Here is an 18,906-nt window from a genome sequence, read left to right as displayed (position 1 = left end):
ATACTGAACTAATAGGACTTTTTGGGAATGGGTGCTAGGAGAAAGCCTCTTCTCTTTAAAAACAACATGGCAGCATGGCTTAGGCTTGCAAAGTTGGATCTGAACAAAGCTCAAGACTCCTGAACAATGTCGTTTGGACACACAAGACCGTAATGAAGATGTTTGGTCCTAAACCCACAGGTCCACATTTTTTATTTATTTTTTTAAATATTTTTATTGAGAGACAAGTTCAATTCAATTTCAATTCAATTTTATTTATATAGCGCCAAATCACAACAAAAGTTGCCTCAAGGCGCTTCATAGATACAGAGAAAAACCCAACAATCATATGACCCCCTATGAGCAAGCACTTTGGCGACAGTGGGAAGGAAAAACTCCCTTTTAACAGGAAGGAAAATATTTAGTATACACATCCAGAAATGCATACACTATTATATATTGTACATATATTTATTAGTTTCAGGTTGGCCATTCTTGTATTTTGCTCGTTTGTGTTGTTGTGTTTGCACATCTCTGTTGCTTGTGGGGCTCGCACACAAGAATTTCACTCGCATGTGCTGTGCCAGTGTGCCTGCACATGTGATGTGACAATAAAAGTGATTTGATTTGATTTGATTTGATTTGAAGAAACCTCCGGCAGAACCAGGCTCAGGGAGGGGCGGCCATCTGCTGCGACCGGTTGGGGTGAGAGAAGGAAGACAGGATAAAAGACATGCTGTGGAAGAGAGACAGAGGTTCATAACAGATATGATTCAATGCAGAGAGGTCTATTAATTAATAGACAAGTGTACATTAGTTTACAATGACAATACAATCTGTTCCCCTCACATATTTGTTAGTTTTTCTTACATGAACAGATACAATAATACACACACATACGCTTAAATAAAATTGAAAAAACAAACAAACAAACAAAACCTAAGAAGAAACCCAAAACAAACACACAGCTCCACATTTGGAGAAAACCAAATACAAGATATCAGCACAAACACCCTATACAAACTGCAAAGCAAACTGGTGATGGAGGGATGATGATTTGAGTGGGCTCAAACTCTGCACAAGCAACTGATAAAATCAAATGGAAAATAATTACTCAAGGCATCACTGCCAAAGATACAAGTGACTGAATCGCAAGATGAAGTTTTCACATGACTCAGTGACTCATGGGCAGTGTTGGTCAAGTTACTTGAAAAAAGTAATCAGTAGCTAATTACTTATTACTTCCCCCAAAAAGTAATCCCGTTACTTTACTGATTACTTATTTTCAAAAGTAATTAATTACTTAGTTACTTTTTAAAAACACGATTTACATCCTGAATAGGTGATAAAGCGATAGATCTTTCCGCCCAATTCTACTTTTTCTACATAATCCATCATACAAAATGTAATCAAGTGGAAAAGTCTCTTTTTAAAACTTGTTTTATTGGTTTAATCTTTTAACTTTATGCATTAATGTAAATGTAATTAATGTAATGTAATGTAATTATATGCAACATTCTCTGACTGGAAGAAATTTGTTTAACATTTAAACCTATTTTCTAGGTTACAAGTAAAACACAGCAGAAAATAAATAAAATCAAAGACTAGCGGTACTGTTGCTCTATTTTCACCTGGAAAGCAGGAGTGGGGTAGGCGGAGGTTTGCCCTGGTGCAGGTGTGCCGCAGCGGTCAGTGGAAGAATCCGCGAGTTTCTCTGTGAATTTCACATTACGTCGTTGCGCACTCGGTGCTTGTTTAGGGGTTTTTTTTTCGCTGTAAAAGGAAGTTTTCTTCCCACGCACAACGGATGCTAATATTTTTGTCACTTTTTATGGAATCAAACTCAAAGTAAGGTCAGTACTTCCACGCTTTAAACGCTGCACGCTCATACTGTCTCTTGCACTTGATATATGATCCATTGTTGATCTGCACACAGCTGTTGTCACGAACATCACACTCGCTTACGTCATTGTCATGAGACATTCCTGCAAAAAAATGCTGGCATGTGATCCGTGCATCACAGTTAGTGATGTAATGTGAATTCTCTCTTGTATTTTTCCATAGACTGTTTATGAAAGGTTTGACCAAAGAGCTCACTCACTCAGCTCAGACCTCTATTAGATATCCGAGTGCCTTTATTGTAATCTCGGGCGACTTCAACCATGTATCACTGGACAATACACTACCAACATTCAGACAATATGTGGACTGTCCAACCAGGGGAGAAAAAATTCTCCCCTGGTTCTCAGCTCCTCCTCCCTCCCCCCACTTGGTAGGTCAGATCATAACCTGATTCATCTCACCCCTGCTATGTGCCAATTGTGAGGAGGGAACCTGTGACCACGAGGAGCGTTAGGAGATGGTCAGACGAGGCCTTAGCGGAACTACAGGGCTGTTTCGAGGTGACCAACTGGGAAACACTCTGTGAGCCTCACGCTGAGGACATCAGTGGGCTTACTGAGTGTATTACAGACTACATAACTTTCTGCACCGACTCCATTGTTCCAGCTCAGACTGTTCATTGTTACCCAAATAACAAGCCGTGGGTGACTAAGGACATCAAAGCCCCCCTCAACAACAACAAGAGGGCTTTCAGAGGGGGCAATAAAGAGGAGGTGTCATGGTCCTGAGTCTGAGGACTCGGTGTTTTGTGTTTCTTTATATTATTCTTTGTTCTCGGTTATTCTGTTTTGTCTTTTGTTTAGGTTTGCTATGTGTTAGTGTTTTTGTCCATGCCTGCCTGTGTTCTCTCTGTCTGCCCATGGTGTTATTGTGTCTGCTCATGAGTCTGCCTGTCAAGTTCAGTGTCCTGTCTGGTTCTCTGTGTCTGTTAGTTTCCTGTTTTATTCTGAAAGTTCATGTCTCATGTCAGTGTGTTCAAGTTTACCTCTCCCCTGTCTCGTTAGCCTAATTGCTCCCAGCTGTGTCTCCCTCCTGTGGCCCATTCCCTGATTACTCCCCGTGTATTTAAGCCCTGTGTTTTCCTGTGCTCTCTGTTGTGTCGTCTGTTTAACGCCATGTCCGTCTGCATTACTCTGTGTAACCCGGTGTTCATTCTGCGTCTCTCCGCCATCTTTCTTTGTGCATTTTGTTCCTCCTCCTGTGCGTGTTTGGTTCAAGTTTAGTTCTTTAGTTTTCCCCAGTTTAGGTTTGTTTGCTCTCAGCTCTGCTCTTCCTGTTTTTGTCACCGTATCACCTCTGTGAATAAACACTCACTCGCACCCCAGCCAGTGCCTGCATTTTGGATCCTTTTCTCAATTCACCACACGACTGCTGCCCAGCTGTGACAGGAGGTGAGAAAGACCACCACCATGGTCACCATGAAGACCATCACTGGATTCAGGCCAACCAACAGCAGGGGAGCTGAGGGAGGTGAGAAAAGAGCTAACGAGTTGAATCTGTTTTTCAATAGATTCGACACCACAGTGTCTGCTCCCACCCCCACAACCTCACCTAGGGTTGCCAACTCCCTGAAAAATAAGGGACACCTCGTGGCCAGGGCCGGGCAACCCAGTTGTCTTCACCCTTCCCAGTGTGGTGAATTTTCTAGCTCTTTTTTTTTGTGTGAAATTATTATTTTTTAACCCTTTGACTTGAAGTTGATTTAAGTAGATGCATATTCTATTCTTTGTGATATGACCACATATCAAACAAGTGATCATTTAGCCATTTATTTTTAGCTCAAAATGACAACATTAACACAATAAAACGGGTCTTTCTTAAACAGAAGCCTGTCATGCTTAACTTTTGAGAATATAAGTAAATCTTTCTTTAAAAGAACTCTGTCCTGCTTAACTTAAAATAATAGAAAGAAAAACATTCTTGTAACAGTGCACATTTAGTACATTTAGTACAATTGGCTTCAGTTGAGGTATTACACCACCACAGCCGCTCACACTGCTCACGCGCAAACGTCGGTGAAAAAGACGGAGCAGCACGGCTGTGCAGCGTGTGATCTGGACACAAGCGATGGAGGCACAACTTGTAGAACTTTGGAAAGCTCATCCGAGCCTTTTCTATGTGGCCTCACAAAATTATCACGACCACAACAACCGTGAAAATAGTTGGATTTACATTGCTGCTCAATCACAGCTGCATGATCAATGTTTTTCATTAGCAGTTTAGCAAAGTTGATGGTGGTGTGTCTGTGTGAGTGAAAGACAGAGAGAGCGAGCGACAGATTTTCTGTTATAACCTTAATTTTATGGACGCACAGGGTGAGCTCTCAGGTCGCATCAGAGCATCGGGCGGTATAGTGTGAGACCCTGCATCGTGACCTACCAACTTCTAACCCCTGCGAGTAAATCGTGCAGTTTGAGCAGGAGCTGTATTGCGCGACTAAAAAAAATCGCACAGTGTCTGCCCAGCTTTAGGTGTACTGTCGTCCGAGACTTGCACTGCAGTGTCGGCGTTTGTTTCCCTGTTGGCCATGCTTCTTGTTGTGGTCATCTGTTGTCTTCCGGTATTTTCTCCGCAAGCGACCTTTCCTCGACCAATGAGATGAGCGGTAATCTGAATTGTCATACTCGAATTGTCATAAGTGTGCTGTCAGCTCATTGGTCACAAAGCAGGAGAGGGGCTGGGAATTATGTTTTCAAACAAAGCGTTAATTCCATTAAAAGTTATAGACTACTTTTGATTCTCACTGTATTACGGGACAAAGTGCGTCCCTTATTAGCTCAATACGGGACGTGTACTTTTGTTTCTAAATACGGGACGATTCCGTTTTTTTAAGGGACGGTTGGCAACCCTAACCTCACCTGTAGTCAGCCTGGAATCCAGAGCCACACCGCTGTGCCAGCCTCTCTCTTCACATGGCGCTGTTGCCTCCTGTGAGATTCCTGACACCCCTCCCCCACCCATCACCTTCACGCAATACCAGGTTGAGATGCAAATGAGGAGACTCAACTCAGGCAAGTCTGCTGGACCAGACGGAGTGAGTCCCCTCGTCCTCAAGACCTGTGCCCCCCAGCTGTGTGGAGTCTTTCATAAACTGTGTAGGAGCCATATGAGTTGTTCCTTTCTGACTAAGTGGGTTGGTTTAAATGGACTCACTGTATTGGCCCACGGGTGTGGGGAGACCACATAAACGAGGCGGCTAGCTAGGAAGGAGGTCGGTCGGTTTGCAGAGTGAAGGAGGAAGTCCGTGGGGATCAAGGACGCATCTGTCCACTAAGTTAACTGGCGTGTTTTGTGATTCGTCTTTTGGTGGTTTGGTGTGTGAGTGAGGTAAGTAGGAGAGTCGGCCGAAGGCCTGTACAGGTCTGGTAACGGTCTCCTGCAGACTTCTTCTCATAGACCAGGGTTGGCACCGATGGAGAGCGGGAGGAGTGAGTGGAATAGTATGGATGGTAGTGAAGAGGAAGAGATTGTCCAGGGTGGTGAGAATGAGTGGGAAAAAGTGGGAAAGGGGGGGAAGAGGCGCAGAGCTGGTGAAAGGAAGAGGAAAAGGAGAACTGAGGGTAGTAAGGAAGGGACTGACAGTGAAGGTAATGAAGAAGGAACGACTCAGAGTATGAATGTCATTGTCAGGTTTGAGGCAGAGGGTGTGAAGAAAATAGATCCACTTAAGCTGACAAGAGCACTTAAGGCACAAGTTGGGGAAATCAAGTATGCTAAGATACTCAGGGATGGCAATTTACTGGTGGGTTGTAACATGGAAGTGCAGGTGGAAAGATCTAGGAAACTTGTGGGGGTGTGCAAAGCCAAAGTGAAGAATACTGCAAGAGTAGGGGAAAGGAGCACTAGTGGAAATAAAGGAGTTATTGTGGGTGTGCCGTTGAATGTAAATATGAAAGAACTGATGGAGAATTTAACACTGAGAAATGGGGAAGTTAAAGGAGCAAGGAGAATGACAAGAGGTCCTGAGAAAGTAGAAACAGAAACTGTGGTGGTGGAATTTGACACGAAAGAGGTGCCAAAAGAGGTCTTCTTTGGATTAATAAGGTTCAGTGTGTGGGAGTTTGTGCCTAAACCAATGAGGTGTTTCAATTGCCAAGAATTTGGACATGTTTCCAAAGTGTGTAGAGGGAAGAGGAGATGTGCTCGATGTTCTGGTGATCATGAATGTGGGAAGTGTGGTGTGGGAGTAAAACCTAAATGCTGTACTTGTGGAGAGGAGCACAGTGTTGCTTTTTGGGGATGTGAAGTGTTGAGGCAGCAGACAGTCATTCAAAAAACCAGGGTACTGCAGAGAGTGTCATATGCAGAGGCATTGGGAAACACGGGATGGAGGAGAAACACGTAATGGTGAAGGTTATGGCAATGGTTGAAAGGAAAATAGAAGAAGAGAGGAAGAAGATGGTGACATTTATTGCGGGGGTAATAAATGCAACTTCAGATGTGAAGTCCAAGACAGAGGATCCAGATTATTGTGAAGGCGGTGTTGCAACTTTCATCCGTAAATAAAGCCGTAAATAAAGCCGGCTGAGTTGGTTGTGTCCCTGTGACGCGCCTCCAATAATCCATAATGAGTCGTACTTGTACTTTGCGCATTTATTTTAAGAACAAAACACAAACAAACATTTGCGCTTTCAATCAATTTACAAATAGCGCATGGATTAACTGGTGTGCCAAAAAATGACAGTCAACAGAAAAGTTTGCCCACAAACCACTCACCCAACACACCTGCTGCGAACACCGACATCAGGTAACTGTGACCACACCCACATACCATCACCTGAGACGCAGGTAAAGCTATACACCTGTGCCACCAAAACAAAAAGGAAAAACATAAACATTGACTTTGGCTCTTACAGGCGGCATGTCATAGTTTAGACATGAAGAATATCAGGTGGGAGGATATAAGAGGTGAACTACTTAGTCAGGCAAGTCAAGAGGGATAATGTGGTGGTTAGTTCTTATAACCATATTACTCTTACAGTGGAATGCCAGGAGTTTCTTGTCAAATGGTCAAGATTTTAAGCAGTTTATTTACGCACAGGCGGAAAAACTTGACCTAATTTGTATTCAGGAAACATACTTGAAGCCTTTTTTGGATTTGGGAAGTGGGTGTTTGGGAAGGTGAATTGGGGGAAGTTTAGTAGGGTTTGTGAGAGGAAGCTTTTACAAGTTCAAAGTCATTTGAGTGTCGAAATTATGACTCGTAAAATCAGTCAATGTATTTTAAGTGCTGCTGGGGAGGCTATTCCAAAGACAACAGGGAAAGCTAGAAGGAGAGACGTCCCATGGTGGAATGATGAATATCAGTTAGTAGTTGGAGAACGAAATGGAGCCTTTAAGTTGGTCAAACGGTCTCATAATTTTCAACACTTAATTGATTACAAAAGAGCACAAGCAAGAGTCAGAAGTACAATAAGAAGAACTAAGAGAACTTACTGGAGAGGCTTCTGTAGTACGCTTGGTAGTAATACTCAATTGGGGGAAGTGTGGGGGATGATCAGGAAAATGGGGGGTGACAGAAGAGGCTGGAGTTATCAGTTCTTGAAAAGAATAGTCGAGTAGCTGTTACTGATGGGGAAAAAGCTGATTTGTTGGCAAGTACTTTTGTTGATGTACATAGTGGGAGAAATTTATCAGAGGAAAGTAAACGAGGACGTGAGAGAACTAAAGAAAGATATCTTGACGCTTTAGGGAGGAAGGACAGTACTGCGGATGTAATGGGTTGTCCCTTCTCTATTGGGGAACTGAAAAGAGCTTTGGGCAGAACTAGGAACAGTGCTCCAGGGAAGAATGAGATCAAGTGTCCACTTCCTGCTGTGACAAAACAAATTTCCCACGTGTGGGACTAATAAAGGTTATCTTATCTTATGTTATGCTGAAACATCTAATTCAATTCAATTTTATTTATATAGCGCCAAATCACAACAAAAGTCGCCTCAAGGCGCTTCATAGATACAGAGAAAAACCCAACAATCATATGACCCCCTATGAGCAAGCACTTTGGTGACAGTGGGAAGGAAAAACTCCCTTTTAACAGGAAGAAACCTAAATCTAAGTGATGCAGCATTAAATATATTGCTAATGTTCTTTAATAAGGTATGGACAGTAGGGCGTCTCCCACGTCATGGAAAGAAGCGCTAATTGTACCAATAAAGAAACCAGGGAAAGACAATAGCGATCCTGGAAACTATAGGCCCATTGCTCTGACTTCCAATATGTGTAAACTAATGGAAAGGATGGTGAATGTGAGATTGGTTCACTTTTTGGAGTCAAGAAATGTCTTAGCACCCTGTCAGAGTGATTTTCGTAGAGGAAGAGGGCCGATGGATCCTGTCTTATGTCTGGAAGATGATATCAGGAAAGCGCAAGTTAATAAAGAGGTGGTGGTTGCTGTCTTTGATGTAGTGAGGGGGAAGAATGTTGACCATCTCGTCTGGAAACTTCAAGAGGGGATAGGTAAAGTGGAAAAGTGGGGTGTAGACTGGGGTTTTAAATTTTCTGTTGAGAAAACTAAAGTAATGTTTTTCACAAATAAGAAAATTGGGGGTAATGAATTGTTGTACTTGTATGGGAAAGAGTTAGAAAGGGTGGATTGTTTTGGTTTTTGGGTGTGGTTTTTGACAAGAGATTGACTTGGAAACATCACGTAGAGCACGTTGTGGGGAATAGTAAAAAGGTTCTTAATATTTTGAGGTGTTTAGCAGGACTGTCATGGGGTGCTAATTTTGCTGCACTTAAGAGTATTTATCTCGCGTTGATTCGATCAAGATTGGATTATGGGTGTGTGGTATATGGATCAGCGGCTTCCTTGAAGAAGCTGGATGTAATTCAAGCTCGAGCACTGAGACTCTGCTTAGGGGCAGTTAAAACAACGCCAATATGTGCTCTACAAGTGGAATCAGGAGAAATGCCGCTGTGTATTAGAAGGCAACAGCTGTTGGTTAATTATTGGATAAATTTGAAAGGTCATGCCGAAACCCATCCTGTTAAGAAAGCGTTAGGGGCTTGTTGGGAAAGAGGGAAGGTTTTTAAAAATAGTTTTGGGTGGGTTGGAGATGATAGTGCAAGAACTTTTAAAGTGTCTGACAAAGTCTTTAATCAGACAGTGTTGTGGCCTTTACGTCCCATATGGACATTGAAGTGTCTTGTCGTGGACAGCTCTTTAACGGACACTGGAAAGCGGAAAGTGACCACAGATATTTGTCAAAAATTCTATAACAGATTGGACAGCAAATACAGTGACTTTTTACAGGTGTATACAGATGGGTCAAAAGATCCTAAGACAGAAGCAACTGGTGTAGCAGTGGTAATTCCGGTGTTGAATATCAAGATTGCGAAAAGAACATCACCCCGTCTGGGTGTATATGCAGTTGAATTGTTTGCCATACTGCTGGCTCTAGAATGGGTGGAGGACAGCAGGGTCTCAAAAGTACTGATATGCAGTGATTCATTTTCCACATTATTAAGTATTGAACAGGGTTACACAACTACCCATCAGCAAATTCTGTATGACATTCTTTTTGCTCATCATAGACTGTCTGACCAAGATAAACATGTAGTAATAATGTGGACTCCGGCTCATGTGGGTATCTTGGGTAATGAAAGCGCAGATAGGTTGGCAAAAGCAGCTGTTAAAAGAGTCGACATAGATGTACAGTTACCATTGTCAAAATCTGAAGGGAAAAGTGTAGTTTGGGCAGAAAGTCGGAACTTATGGCATGGGATAATGAAACAAAAGGGAGACATTTATATAGGGTGCAAAACACAATAGAAGCTAAGAGGAGTAGCGGATTGCAGAGACGTGAGGAGGTTGTTATCAGTCGAATACGAACGGGCCACTGCTTTTTAAATGGTACTCTTTTTCAGATAGGGAAACATCCGACTGGGTTGTGTGATGGGTGCACTGATATGGAGACAGTTGAGCATGTACTCCTTAGTTGTAGGAAGTATGTAAGTCACAGGAGGGTGATGTGGGGTGAAATGAGTGGTGGAAGGGAACTTAACTTATTAACCACTTGTTCAAATGTAAGTCATGGTGAAGGGAAAGTGGTGGCTTTTCGTTTTTTGAGAAGTACTGGTCTCATCAAGAGGATCTGAGGATTCAGGAGTGACGGATGGTTAACAGCCAGGAGATGGCAGTAATGCAACAGTTTTGGATGCAAGCTTCTTCTTCTACATTTTAATGGCGGTTGGCAAACAACTTTTAGGTGCATTTACCACCACCTTCTGGAAAGGAGTGTGGGTCAGAACGGTTTTGTAATCTACAGTCTCGGATAGGCTACGTTCACACTGTCATACCATGATCGGATATGGGTCGCATAGGGTCCAAAAAATCGGATTTGATGCGCTTTCGCCTGCAGTGTGAACGTAGCCATACACACCCGTCTTGGATGCAAGCTGCCGTTAAACTTGACTGAAGAAGAAGTGCAGGGGTGTGGGGCATGTCTCATGGGTGTGGTAGATGATAAATGTGGTTGCACTCACCTGTTCACGGCACCTGATGTTGATGAGCAGAAAGGCAGGGTGAGCATGAAGCAAAACTTTCTGTTGCCCGCAGCTTGAATGATTTTGATGTATTTTCACTGGAACTTGATGGTTTATGTATATTTGTGCACTAATTGATGCCATAGGCCAAATTGTAAGTTGGCATTGTAATTAGTGCAGTTATTGTTGAGTTGCAGTTATTTGTTTGTGCAATCTGTGCATTTGTTTAATAGTTAATCCCATGTGCTGATTTATATATTGGACAGTTGCATGTGGAATAAAAGGAGCAAATGGTACAGAAGTGTATTTTATGCCTTTATTGTTGCGCGTCATCTGTGTCCTCATGTTTAGCCTGCCGCGGTTGGAGGAGCCGCAACAAATTGTCAACAGAAAGTGTTTTTAGGTTTTATTAGATTGTTTATATACCGGGCGATCGTGGCTCAAGAGTTGGGAGTTCGCCTTGTAATCGGAAGGTTGCCGGTTCGAGCCCCGGCTTGGACAGTCTCGGTCGTTGTGTCCTTGGGCAAGACACTTCACCCGTTGCCTACTGGTGGTGGTCAGAGGGCCCGGTGGCGCCAGTGTCCGACAGCCTCGCCTCTGTCAGTGTGCCCCAGGGTGGCTGTGACTACAATGTATGTGTGTGAATGTGTGTGTGGATGACTGGATATGTAAAGCGCTTTGGGGTCCATAGGGACTAGTAAAGCGCTATATAAATACAGGCCATTTACCATATATAGATGAGTTTTATTGATGATAGTTTGCTGTTGCCTTTGTCCACGCAGCTTTTAGATTAAGCCTTTGGCTACACAAAATAGATTTCTGTCAGGAGTCATATTCCCCTGTTAGGTTTTAGCAGTACAGCTGCACAAGGCGTTGTACTGATTTGCTTTCTAGTTATTGTGCATCAGGCGGCTGAAGCCATTGGCTTGGGAGTACCGCCGCAGTTTGTGTTTAAGACAGTTTGTCTTCCTCACAGCTGACGGTATGGAGGTACATAAATACCCACCGCTAGTATGTACGGAAGACTAGGTTGAGTGAGTTAGGTTTAATAGGCAGAGGGGGATATTTCTCCTGTTAATTATGTGTGTCCAAGGTTTATTGAAGGGAATGTCATCAAGTTGATGTGTTGGAATGAGGCTGTGTGGCATAGGTGCAGTTCAGCGTTTGGATTTTGTAATGTTGTGAAAAAAATGGAGACACACCAATTAATACAATGTGGTAATGTGGATGGAAAAAAAGATAGCTGAAACCGACTGCTAAGGCTTTGGAGAATCAGATTGAAAGACTTCAAACAGAACATCCCACTAAGATTAATAAAATTAAAAAGGTCATAAAGGTTATTAAAGAATTAAAGCAATCTGAAGATAATGTTTCCACTGTTCAGGCTCAGAGAATTTGTCTGTGTTGCTTAATGAGGCAACTCGTCTGCATGAAACCTTGCTTCCTTTGCTTCCTCAATAAGAGCAAGAAAAACAAACTGCTTGGTTTAGAAGTGTGCGAGCACATAATACTGAGTTTATGGAAGAGATAAAGAAATGGCTTCATGATGCAAAGGGAAACCTGCAGAGTAGAAATCAGGTGTCTGAGCTTGATTTGCCACATTTAAATCCACCTGGTGTTGAGTCTTCTGATGTATTACCTGCTGGAAATGGTTCTGGTGCTTCTAGGCACGCCGGGAATGTTGGTAAAGGTGCTGCGATAGATGATGTTAATCAAAGTGATAGCATCTCTAATGTTGCAAGCAGAAGTTGTAGGAAAAGTAAATCATCACTCAGTGGCTCAATGGTTTCATCTGCCTTGTCAGCACTCATAATGGCAGAAGCTGACATGGCTGCCCTTCTTGTTCGACAGAGGTTGTTGAAAGAAAAGCATGCTTTGGAAGAACAAATACAGCTTAAGAAAAGAAAGGAGCTGCTTGACTTAGAAACTGAAATAGCAGCCTCAGCAGCAAAGGTGAATGTTTTAAAAGCTTCTGAAATGTCCCGAGTCTCAAGTGCTGTTAATGGTAAATCTGATGGAATGAATTCGTATTTAGAACGAGAGCAGGGGCTTTTAGGCATTTTAAATCCTAATGCTCCGACGTTCAATACTGTGTTACCAGAGCGACCATATCAGGGTGTTGATGAAAGTGATCATCAAGCACATGTATTGGATGTGAGGCCCAAGGTTAAGAATATTTCTCAGCCTAAGGTCGTTTTGTTGGAACAGTCAGACACTTCATTTAGAGAAAAAAAAAAAAAAAAAAAAAAAGGAACAGTCAGAGGCGAAGTTATATCAAGTATTTCCAGGTGCAGTTTCAACTACTCAGATGATGTCGCAGTCTCACGCACAATCAAAACCTCTTACACATACAATGCAAGTTGGTGAGGGTCATGATCATCTAGTCAGTTTTGAAGAAACAAAATGAAATTACAAGTTTATTGGCTGAGCAGCAGTCTCTGTTTTTGCTACCAAGGCGTGACATTCAGTTATTTGATGGCGATCCTTTGCAATATCAAACATTTATGAGAGCTTTTGAGCACATGGTGGAGAGTCAAGCTCACAGTGCTAAGGATTGTTTATATGTTCTCGAGCAATATACTAGAGGCCATCCAAGAGAAATGGTCAGAAGCTGTCAGTATATCCCTGCTGAGTATGGATATGCTAAAGCTAAATCTTTGCTCCAGGAGAACTTTGGCAATTCGCTGAAAATCGCTGCTGCCTACATTGAAAGGGTCAGTAAATGGCCACCTATAAAATCTGATGATGTGAAGGCTTTGCAGGAATATGGGTTTTTATTAAGGCAATGTTGTAATGCAATGGGAGACGTTGAGTCCTTGCATGAGTTGGATGTCTCTGCTAATATGCAAGCAGTTATAAAGAAGTTGCCTTATAAGCTCAGGGATAAGTGGAGGAATGTTGTCTGCGATCTGCAGGAGAGGTTTCAACGTAAAGTGGTTTTTTGCGATGTTGAGTTTGTCGAAAGGCAAGTTAAGATCACAAGTGACCCATTGTTTGGAGATATACAGGATCCTCTGACAGCCATCAGAAAAGAGGCTAGGAATGGTAAGTCTCAGTTTTACCCTAAGGCTAAGCGGAGTAGTTTTGCTACTACTGTGGCCAAGGTGGAAGGGAAGATTGAGCCAGTATTGAGGCGAGAGAGTGGTCCAGTTGTGACCAAGGTTTGCTTGTTTTGTGGAGCAGGGCATATGTTGGATTTGTGTCCTTCATTTGAAAGAAAGTTGCACTTTGAAAGATTATCTTTTTTGAAAGAGAATGGCGTGTGTTTTGGTTGTCTGCGCATTGGGCACAGAAGCAAGGACTGTAGGAAACGTCTCTTGTGTAAAGTCTGTAAACAGAAACACCCCACACTCTTACATATCCACTCCAAGCAGAGGGAAAGTGTTTCAGTGCAAACTATAGGAGGGTGAGAACCACCAGATGAAGGTCCTTCATGTGCTGTGCAAAGCAGTGGTGTTACTGGGGCCGGTGAGCAAAATAGTGCTCTGTCCATAATACCAGTTAGAGTGAAGGCCAAGAAAGGTAATCAGTCACTGATAACCTATGCTTTCCTAGATCCTGGGAGCTCAGCTTCATTTTGTACTGAAGGGCTCATGAATAGGCTGAATCTTTCAGGAAGGAAAACTGGCATTCTTTTGCGGACAATGGGTCAGGAGAAAATGGTCAGTAGTTATGTTGTTTCAGATTTGGAAGTAGCTGGTTTGGATTTAGATCACTACTGTGACTTGCCTGACTTATTTACTCAGAAAAGCATGCCTGTTCATCAATGTAATATTCCCCGACAGGAAGATCTCGACAGATGGCCACATTTGTGCCATATTAAGATACTGGAGATAAATTCCGGGGTAGACCTGTTGATCGGGACTAATGTGCCCAAGGCTTTAGAGCCATGGGAGGTTGTTAGAAGTCAGGATGGAGGTCCCTGTGCAGTAAAAACTATGCTGGGTTGGACGGTGAATGGTCCTCTCAGAGAGGATTGTAAGACTGACATTTTTGATGTGAGTGTCAATAGGATTTCCGTGGCAAGATTGGATGAGCTGTGGGAACGTCAAATGAAGGCTGATTTTTCCAGAATGTATTCAGGATGAGCAGTTTGCTTTGTCTAGAGAAGATCAGCAGTTTATGAAGTCAGTGATGGATTCTGTTAAGTTGGTTGATGGTCATTACACCATTGGTTTACCTTTTAGGTGCAATCAGGTAAAAATGGATGATTCCTGGTTGTCAGGGCCAAAGTTTCTTGCTCAACCAGAAATTAATTGGCCAGTGAACCTTGATTTTTGGAAAGATCTCTTCAAATGATCCAGAGATTAAAATGGCCGTTTTAGTTAATGCTGTTGATGCAAATGAATACAAAGATGGTGCGATGAAGTTAATTATTTTTCTTCGTGGACTCGTCTGAAAAAGATGGTTGCATGGATTCTTAGATTCAAAGATTTGCTGCAGGAACTTAGTAAAAAGAGGAAACGGCTGAAAGAGAGCTTTGCGTCTAGCGTGACTAAAGAAAATCTTGAGGAAAATCTTAAGAGTTGCAAACTGTCAAGGACCATGCTGCTAAAGGATTTCTCTCGGTAAAAGAACTTAACAAGGCAGAGAATGCAGTTCTTTGTTTTTGTCAAAGGAGGAGATATTCAGATGAGATCAGTAGGTTGCAGAGGGGTGAAAAGGTGAAGAAGAGTAGTGAGCTCTATAGGCTTAATCCTAAGCTTGAGAATGGTGTGTTGAGAGTGGGAGGTAGGCTTAGTAGAGCAGCCACCAATTCAGTTTTTCTTTCCTTCTAACCTGAAATTCCGATTTAAATATTTTGAGCTTTGTTATTTACATAATGCTGAACATAAGGAGAACCTTGAAAGGTTTCGTGTGAAACCAGAAGAACAGGTGTAGCATTGTGTGATTTTTCTGCAAAGATTGAAAGCCCACACAGAGAGATGAAGAGATTCCTAACGTTGCACATTACCTTCAAGTCATTACTTAAACGACTACAGGCATAAAAACATTATTCAGCAACTCGCATCATAAAATAAGTCTGAGAATAATGTGGGGTGTTTTGTAACCCTTACACTATACACAAGCAACAAGGGTTTGTCATTTCTCTTAAAAAAAAAAAAAAAAAAAGGTGATTCCCCTTATTTCATGTCAGAATCGAGGATGTTGTGTTTTGTCTGAAAACTTGTTGAGTGACATTTTTTTTGTTTCATTGGTGTGCCACAAGGGTTGCCTAATCACATGAGCCCCACCTTGTTAATAACAAAGTGGACACAAACGATGAGCTTTAGGCACACCCGTGCAGCATAACGTCAAGTAATCTTCCCCGATCTCCTGAAGGAAGCATGTCTCCTGTCTACTTTCTCCTCCTGCTGGTCCCTGTGATCTCGGCTCAGACTTTTCACTGGGGTCCCTGCCCTACTCCAAAGGTGCAATCTGACTTCATCCTTGAACCGGTGAGCACAAATAGCATAATATTTTTGGTTTACTGTCTATGTATACTCGGTATATAAAGAGTTTGAACTAATGGCTTGTCTTTGTTTACAGTACCTGGGAGAGTGGTACGAGATTGAGAAGCTGCCTGCTTACTTTGCAATAGGAGAGTGCGTCCGGGCAAACTATTCTATGAGGGAAGATGGGACTGTGCGAGTACTGACCTCTCAGGTGTTAAATGTACGGTAAGTGATGAAGGATTGGGCCATATGCTGATTCAGCAGGGCAAAATTTATCTTTAACTTATTCTGTCTGTCTGCCGGTGTGGCAGATTAGATCAGGAGACTCGTACCACTGTGTTGTCTGTGTGGTAGACTTAAAATTCTGGGAAATAATTAGTCTTTTAATATATAATGTTGTGCACATGTTTGTATGTCTCAGGAATGGCGGTAGGTGGGTTGTAGAGGGGACAGCCAAAGTCATGGAACCAAAAGAACCAGCCAAGCTTGGAGTCCAGTTCACATCTTGTAAGTACCCATCTTATCAACTTCTTTTATAACAGTGTTTTTCTTTATCTGTTTTTGCTTTTCTTTTTTTCGCTTGCCTTTTATTCTCATAAGGATGATCAGGCTCTTAAAAGTTGTATGGCATGTCTGTATTGGCTTAATTTTTCTTTTGGAAATTGTTGCTTGATTTAGGCTATAACAAGCTTACTTTTGCACTTTTTAGGACAAGGTGTTGAATAAATAATCTAACACTGCTCGTATGTTAGCATGCTAACAGTAGTATTTACGTTAAAAAACCGTGACACCAAACACGTGATCACTATTCTTACTGTAGCCTAATGAATGCCCAAATCATCATCATGTAGATTATACTGCCACTTATATAAGTAAAAATTTGACATGAAATCTTTCTGAAAATGTTGTCATGTAATCAAAGTATTATAGTCTATGCTGCCCAAAGAGAGGAGCAAATATGGCTACATAGAAATGTACAATATGTATTGAAGAAATCTCTCTCTTTACAGCCTGTCAACTTTAAATGGAAAATTGTATTGTTTTGTTCATTTTTGTCTGAGTATCTTTGATTTTTTTTTTTTTTTTTTTGGTTTCCAGTTCTTCCCTACTCTCCATACTGGGTTGTGTCGACTGACTACACCACCTATTCTGTAGTGTACTCCTGCACAGACATCTTTAAGAGATTCCATTTCAACTACGCCTGGATTTTCTCACGGTCGCCCACCTTGCCCTGCGTAATTGTGGCTTATGCTAAAAAGCTGCTGAATGAAGAAGGAATCAACACTTCCAAGATGACCTACACAGATCATAACTGTGAATTGTGTAACTGAGGTCTAATACAGATGTTCATTAGAGTTTTCCTTCCTGAATATTTTATATAAACTACTCAGTTTACCTGTGGCCTTTTAATCCTTTGAATTCTTTAGGGCCAGAGAATTTTGTCACAATTTTAGTACATTTTTCACTTAAATGATAAGTTACATCTAAAATATTCATTTGGTACTATATCAGCATGTTAAGGTATTCATTTAAGATATTATTTGATTAACAGAACAATGTTTATTTACTTACAATAATCAGTGAAACAAGCTACTTTTGGTAATTAAAAAACTATAAAGCTTCTGTATAAATTAAAGTTACATCCATTATTCAATTGTTTCATCTCTTTTCATTCTTCTGCTGAACATTTTTATAACTGATCGTTGTAATTGGTTGCTAGGGGTTCTCTAGGCCGACAAAGACAAAAAAAAACAACAAACTAAGAAAAAGCAAAAAATGCAAAAACAAAAGCCTGACGAATACTATCTGATTATTTGGAGGTGAAAAGCCAACAAGGTTAGATGGTATTTAATGTGGAAGATGACAGAAGTGTTAGACAAACTTATAGTCACTAATATTTAGAACACTCATTTGTTCCAAAGTTTGCAAATTTAAAATAATCAAAATGTAGGTTTTCACTGAATGTCTCTGGTTCATAGAAGAAGAAAAATGTATGCTTGTTAGATAAGGAATGTATTTGTTTCATGTTGTTATGCATGTAGGACTGTGAGAAATAACAATTCAAAACTATAATGTGGAGCAAACTGAAAGGTTGTCATTGACTGACAGTGCAAGTTCTCTACCAGCAATAACACCAATGCATAACCAAAACATGCTGGTATTTACTGTTATGTTAAAGGTGTTAGAATCACAATATTATAAATATCACACCGTGTGTGTGTGTGTGTGTGTGTGTGTGTGTGCGTGTGCGCGTATTTTTTTCGCAATGCTCGTACTTTGTGATTACTCACCTGATCCACTGACTTTATCTTCTGATCATGTGAAGAGTTAGCAGTGGGAGACTTTGTACACAGTCTGTAGGCTGCTCACCCAATCAGAAAATGGGCATAGTAGAGCCTTATCTAGAGCCAGTCAACAGGCAGTCATCCTCGTGTTTTTCAAGATATTTATATGAATCTAATCAAACCAGATAATGATTAAGAAGCAGAAACACATGGGATCTGGATAAATTAAATATTTTATTGCTTGTCATAGTTAGTGTTTTCATAATTTGGGCACGTCAGCTGCTATGTAGGAGCTCATACACTCGGTGCCTACCAGCGTCAGACCACCATATGACATCGGTGAACAGTTTAGGCAAGAAAACTTTAATAGCGTCAAAGGGAAATACACCAAACTGCAATCTTAAAAGTTTGATGTTATTTATTTAAATATGTTATAAAACACGTACAAGTACTTTCGGAATATCAACAGGTGTTTCATGTAATTGAATGATTCCTAATTGTTCTTTTTTTAGTTTTTTCTTTTTTTTTTAAAATTGTTACACAGTATAGAATAGTGATTGTGAATCCACAAGATCTGGTGTGGCAACATGTGGTATGCAAAACACCCAAAAGGAAACAGACCTGAACAAAGGAAAGATTTCTGACATTTTTACTGGAATCTAAGTTCACGAAAACAAGACCCACATAACTACAATGTGTCATAACTATTACATCTTAATAGGGAACAAGTGAAGCAAAAATGTTGCAAATCAACATTCATAACTTTGTAATATAACTTCTGGTCCCTGTGATCTCAGCTCAGACACATTAATGGAGTCCCT

At 41.3% G+C, this 18,906-nt stretch overlaps 1 protein-coding gene across 4 annotated transcripts; it reads left to right on the top strand.

The window, feature by feature from the left end:
• Positions 1 to 2,639: 2,639 nt before the first annotated feature.
• Positions 2,640 to 17,586, top strand: LOC146567136 (apolipoprotein D-like). Of its 4 annotated transcripts, none has more exons than XM_085286763.1 (5): positions 2,640 to 3,351; positions 15,688 to 15,803; positions 15,895 to 16,025; positions 16,222 to 16,307; positions 16,899 to 17,586. In XM_085286763.1, the coding sequence occupies exons 1-5, from the start codon at positions 3,291 to 3,293 to the stop codon at positions 17,129 to 17,131; spliced, it is 627 nt and encodes a 208-aa protein (XP_085142889.1). In that variant the 5' UTR covers positions 2,640 to 3,290; the 3' UTR covers positions 17,132 to 17,586. The 4 variants fall into 4 exon arrangements, with proteins under 4 accessions (XP_085142889.1, XP_085142891.1, XP_085142890.1 ...); XM_085286765.1 differs by lacking the exon at positions 2,640 to 3,351 and adding an exon at positions 10,137 to 10,404; XM_085286764.1 differs by lacking the exon at positions 2,640 to 3,351 and adding an exon at positions 10,137 to 10,404 and having other exon boundaries at positions 15,575 to 15,803; positions 16,899 to 17,584.
• The last annotated feature ends 1,320 nt before the right edge of the window (positions 17,587 to 18,906 follow it).

Source organism: Mchenga conophoros, linkage group LG9, assembly GCF_057382185.1.
Source record: "Mchenga conophoros isolate Kocher_MC1m ecotype Shallow Benthic linkage group LG9, M_conophoros_male_GT1.1, whole genome shotgun sequence".
Taxonomy (NCBI): domain Eukaryota; kingdom Metazoa; phylum Chordata; class Actinopteri; order Cichliformes; family Cichlidae; genus Mchenga; species Mchenga conophoros.
Note: the sequence above shows the minus strand (reverse complement) of the source record. Positions and strands in the feature narration are given on the sequence as shown.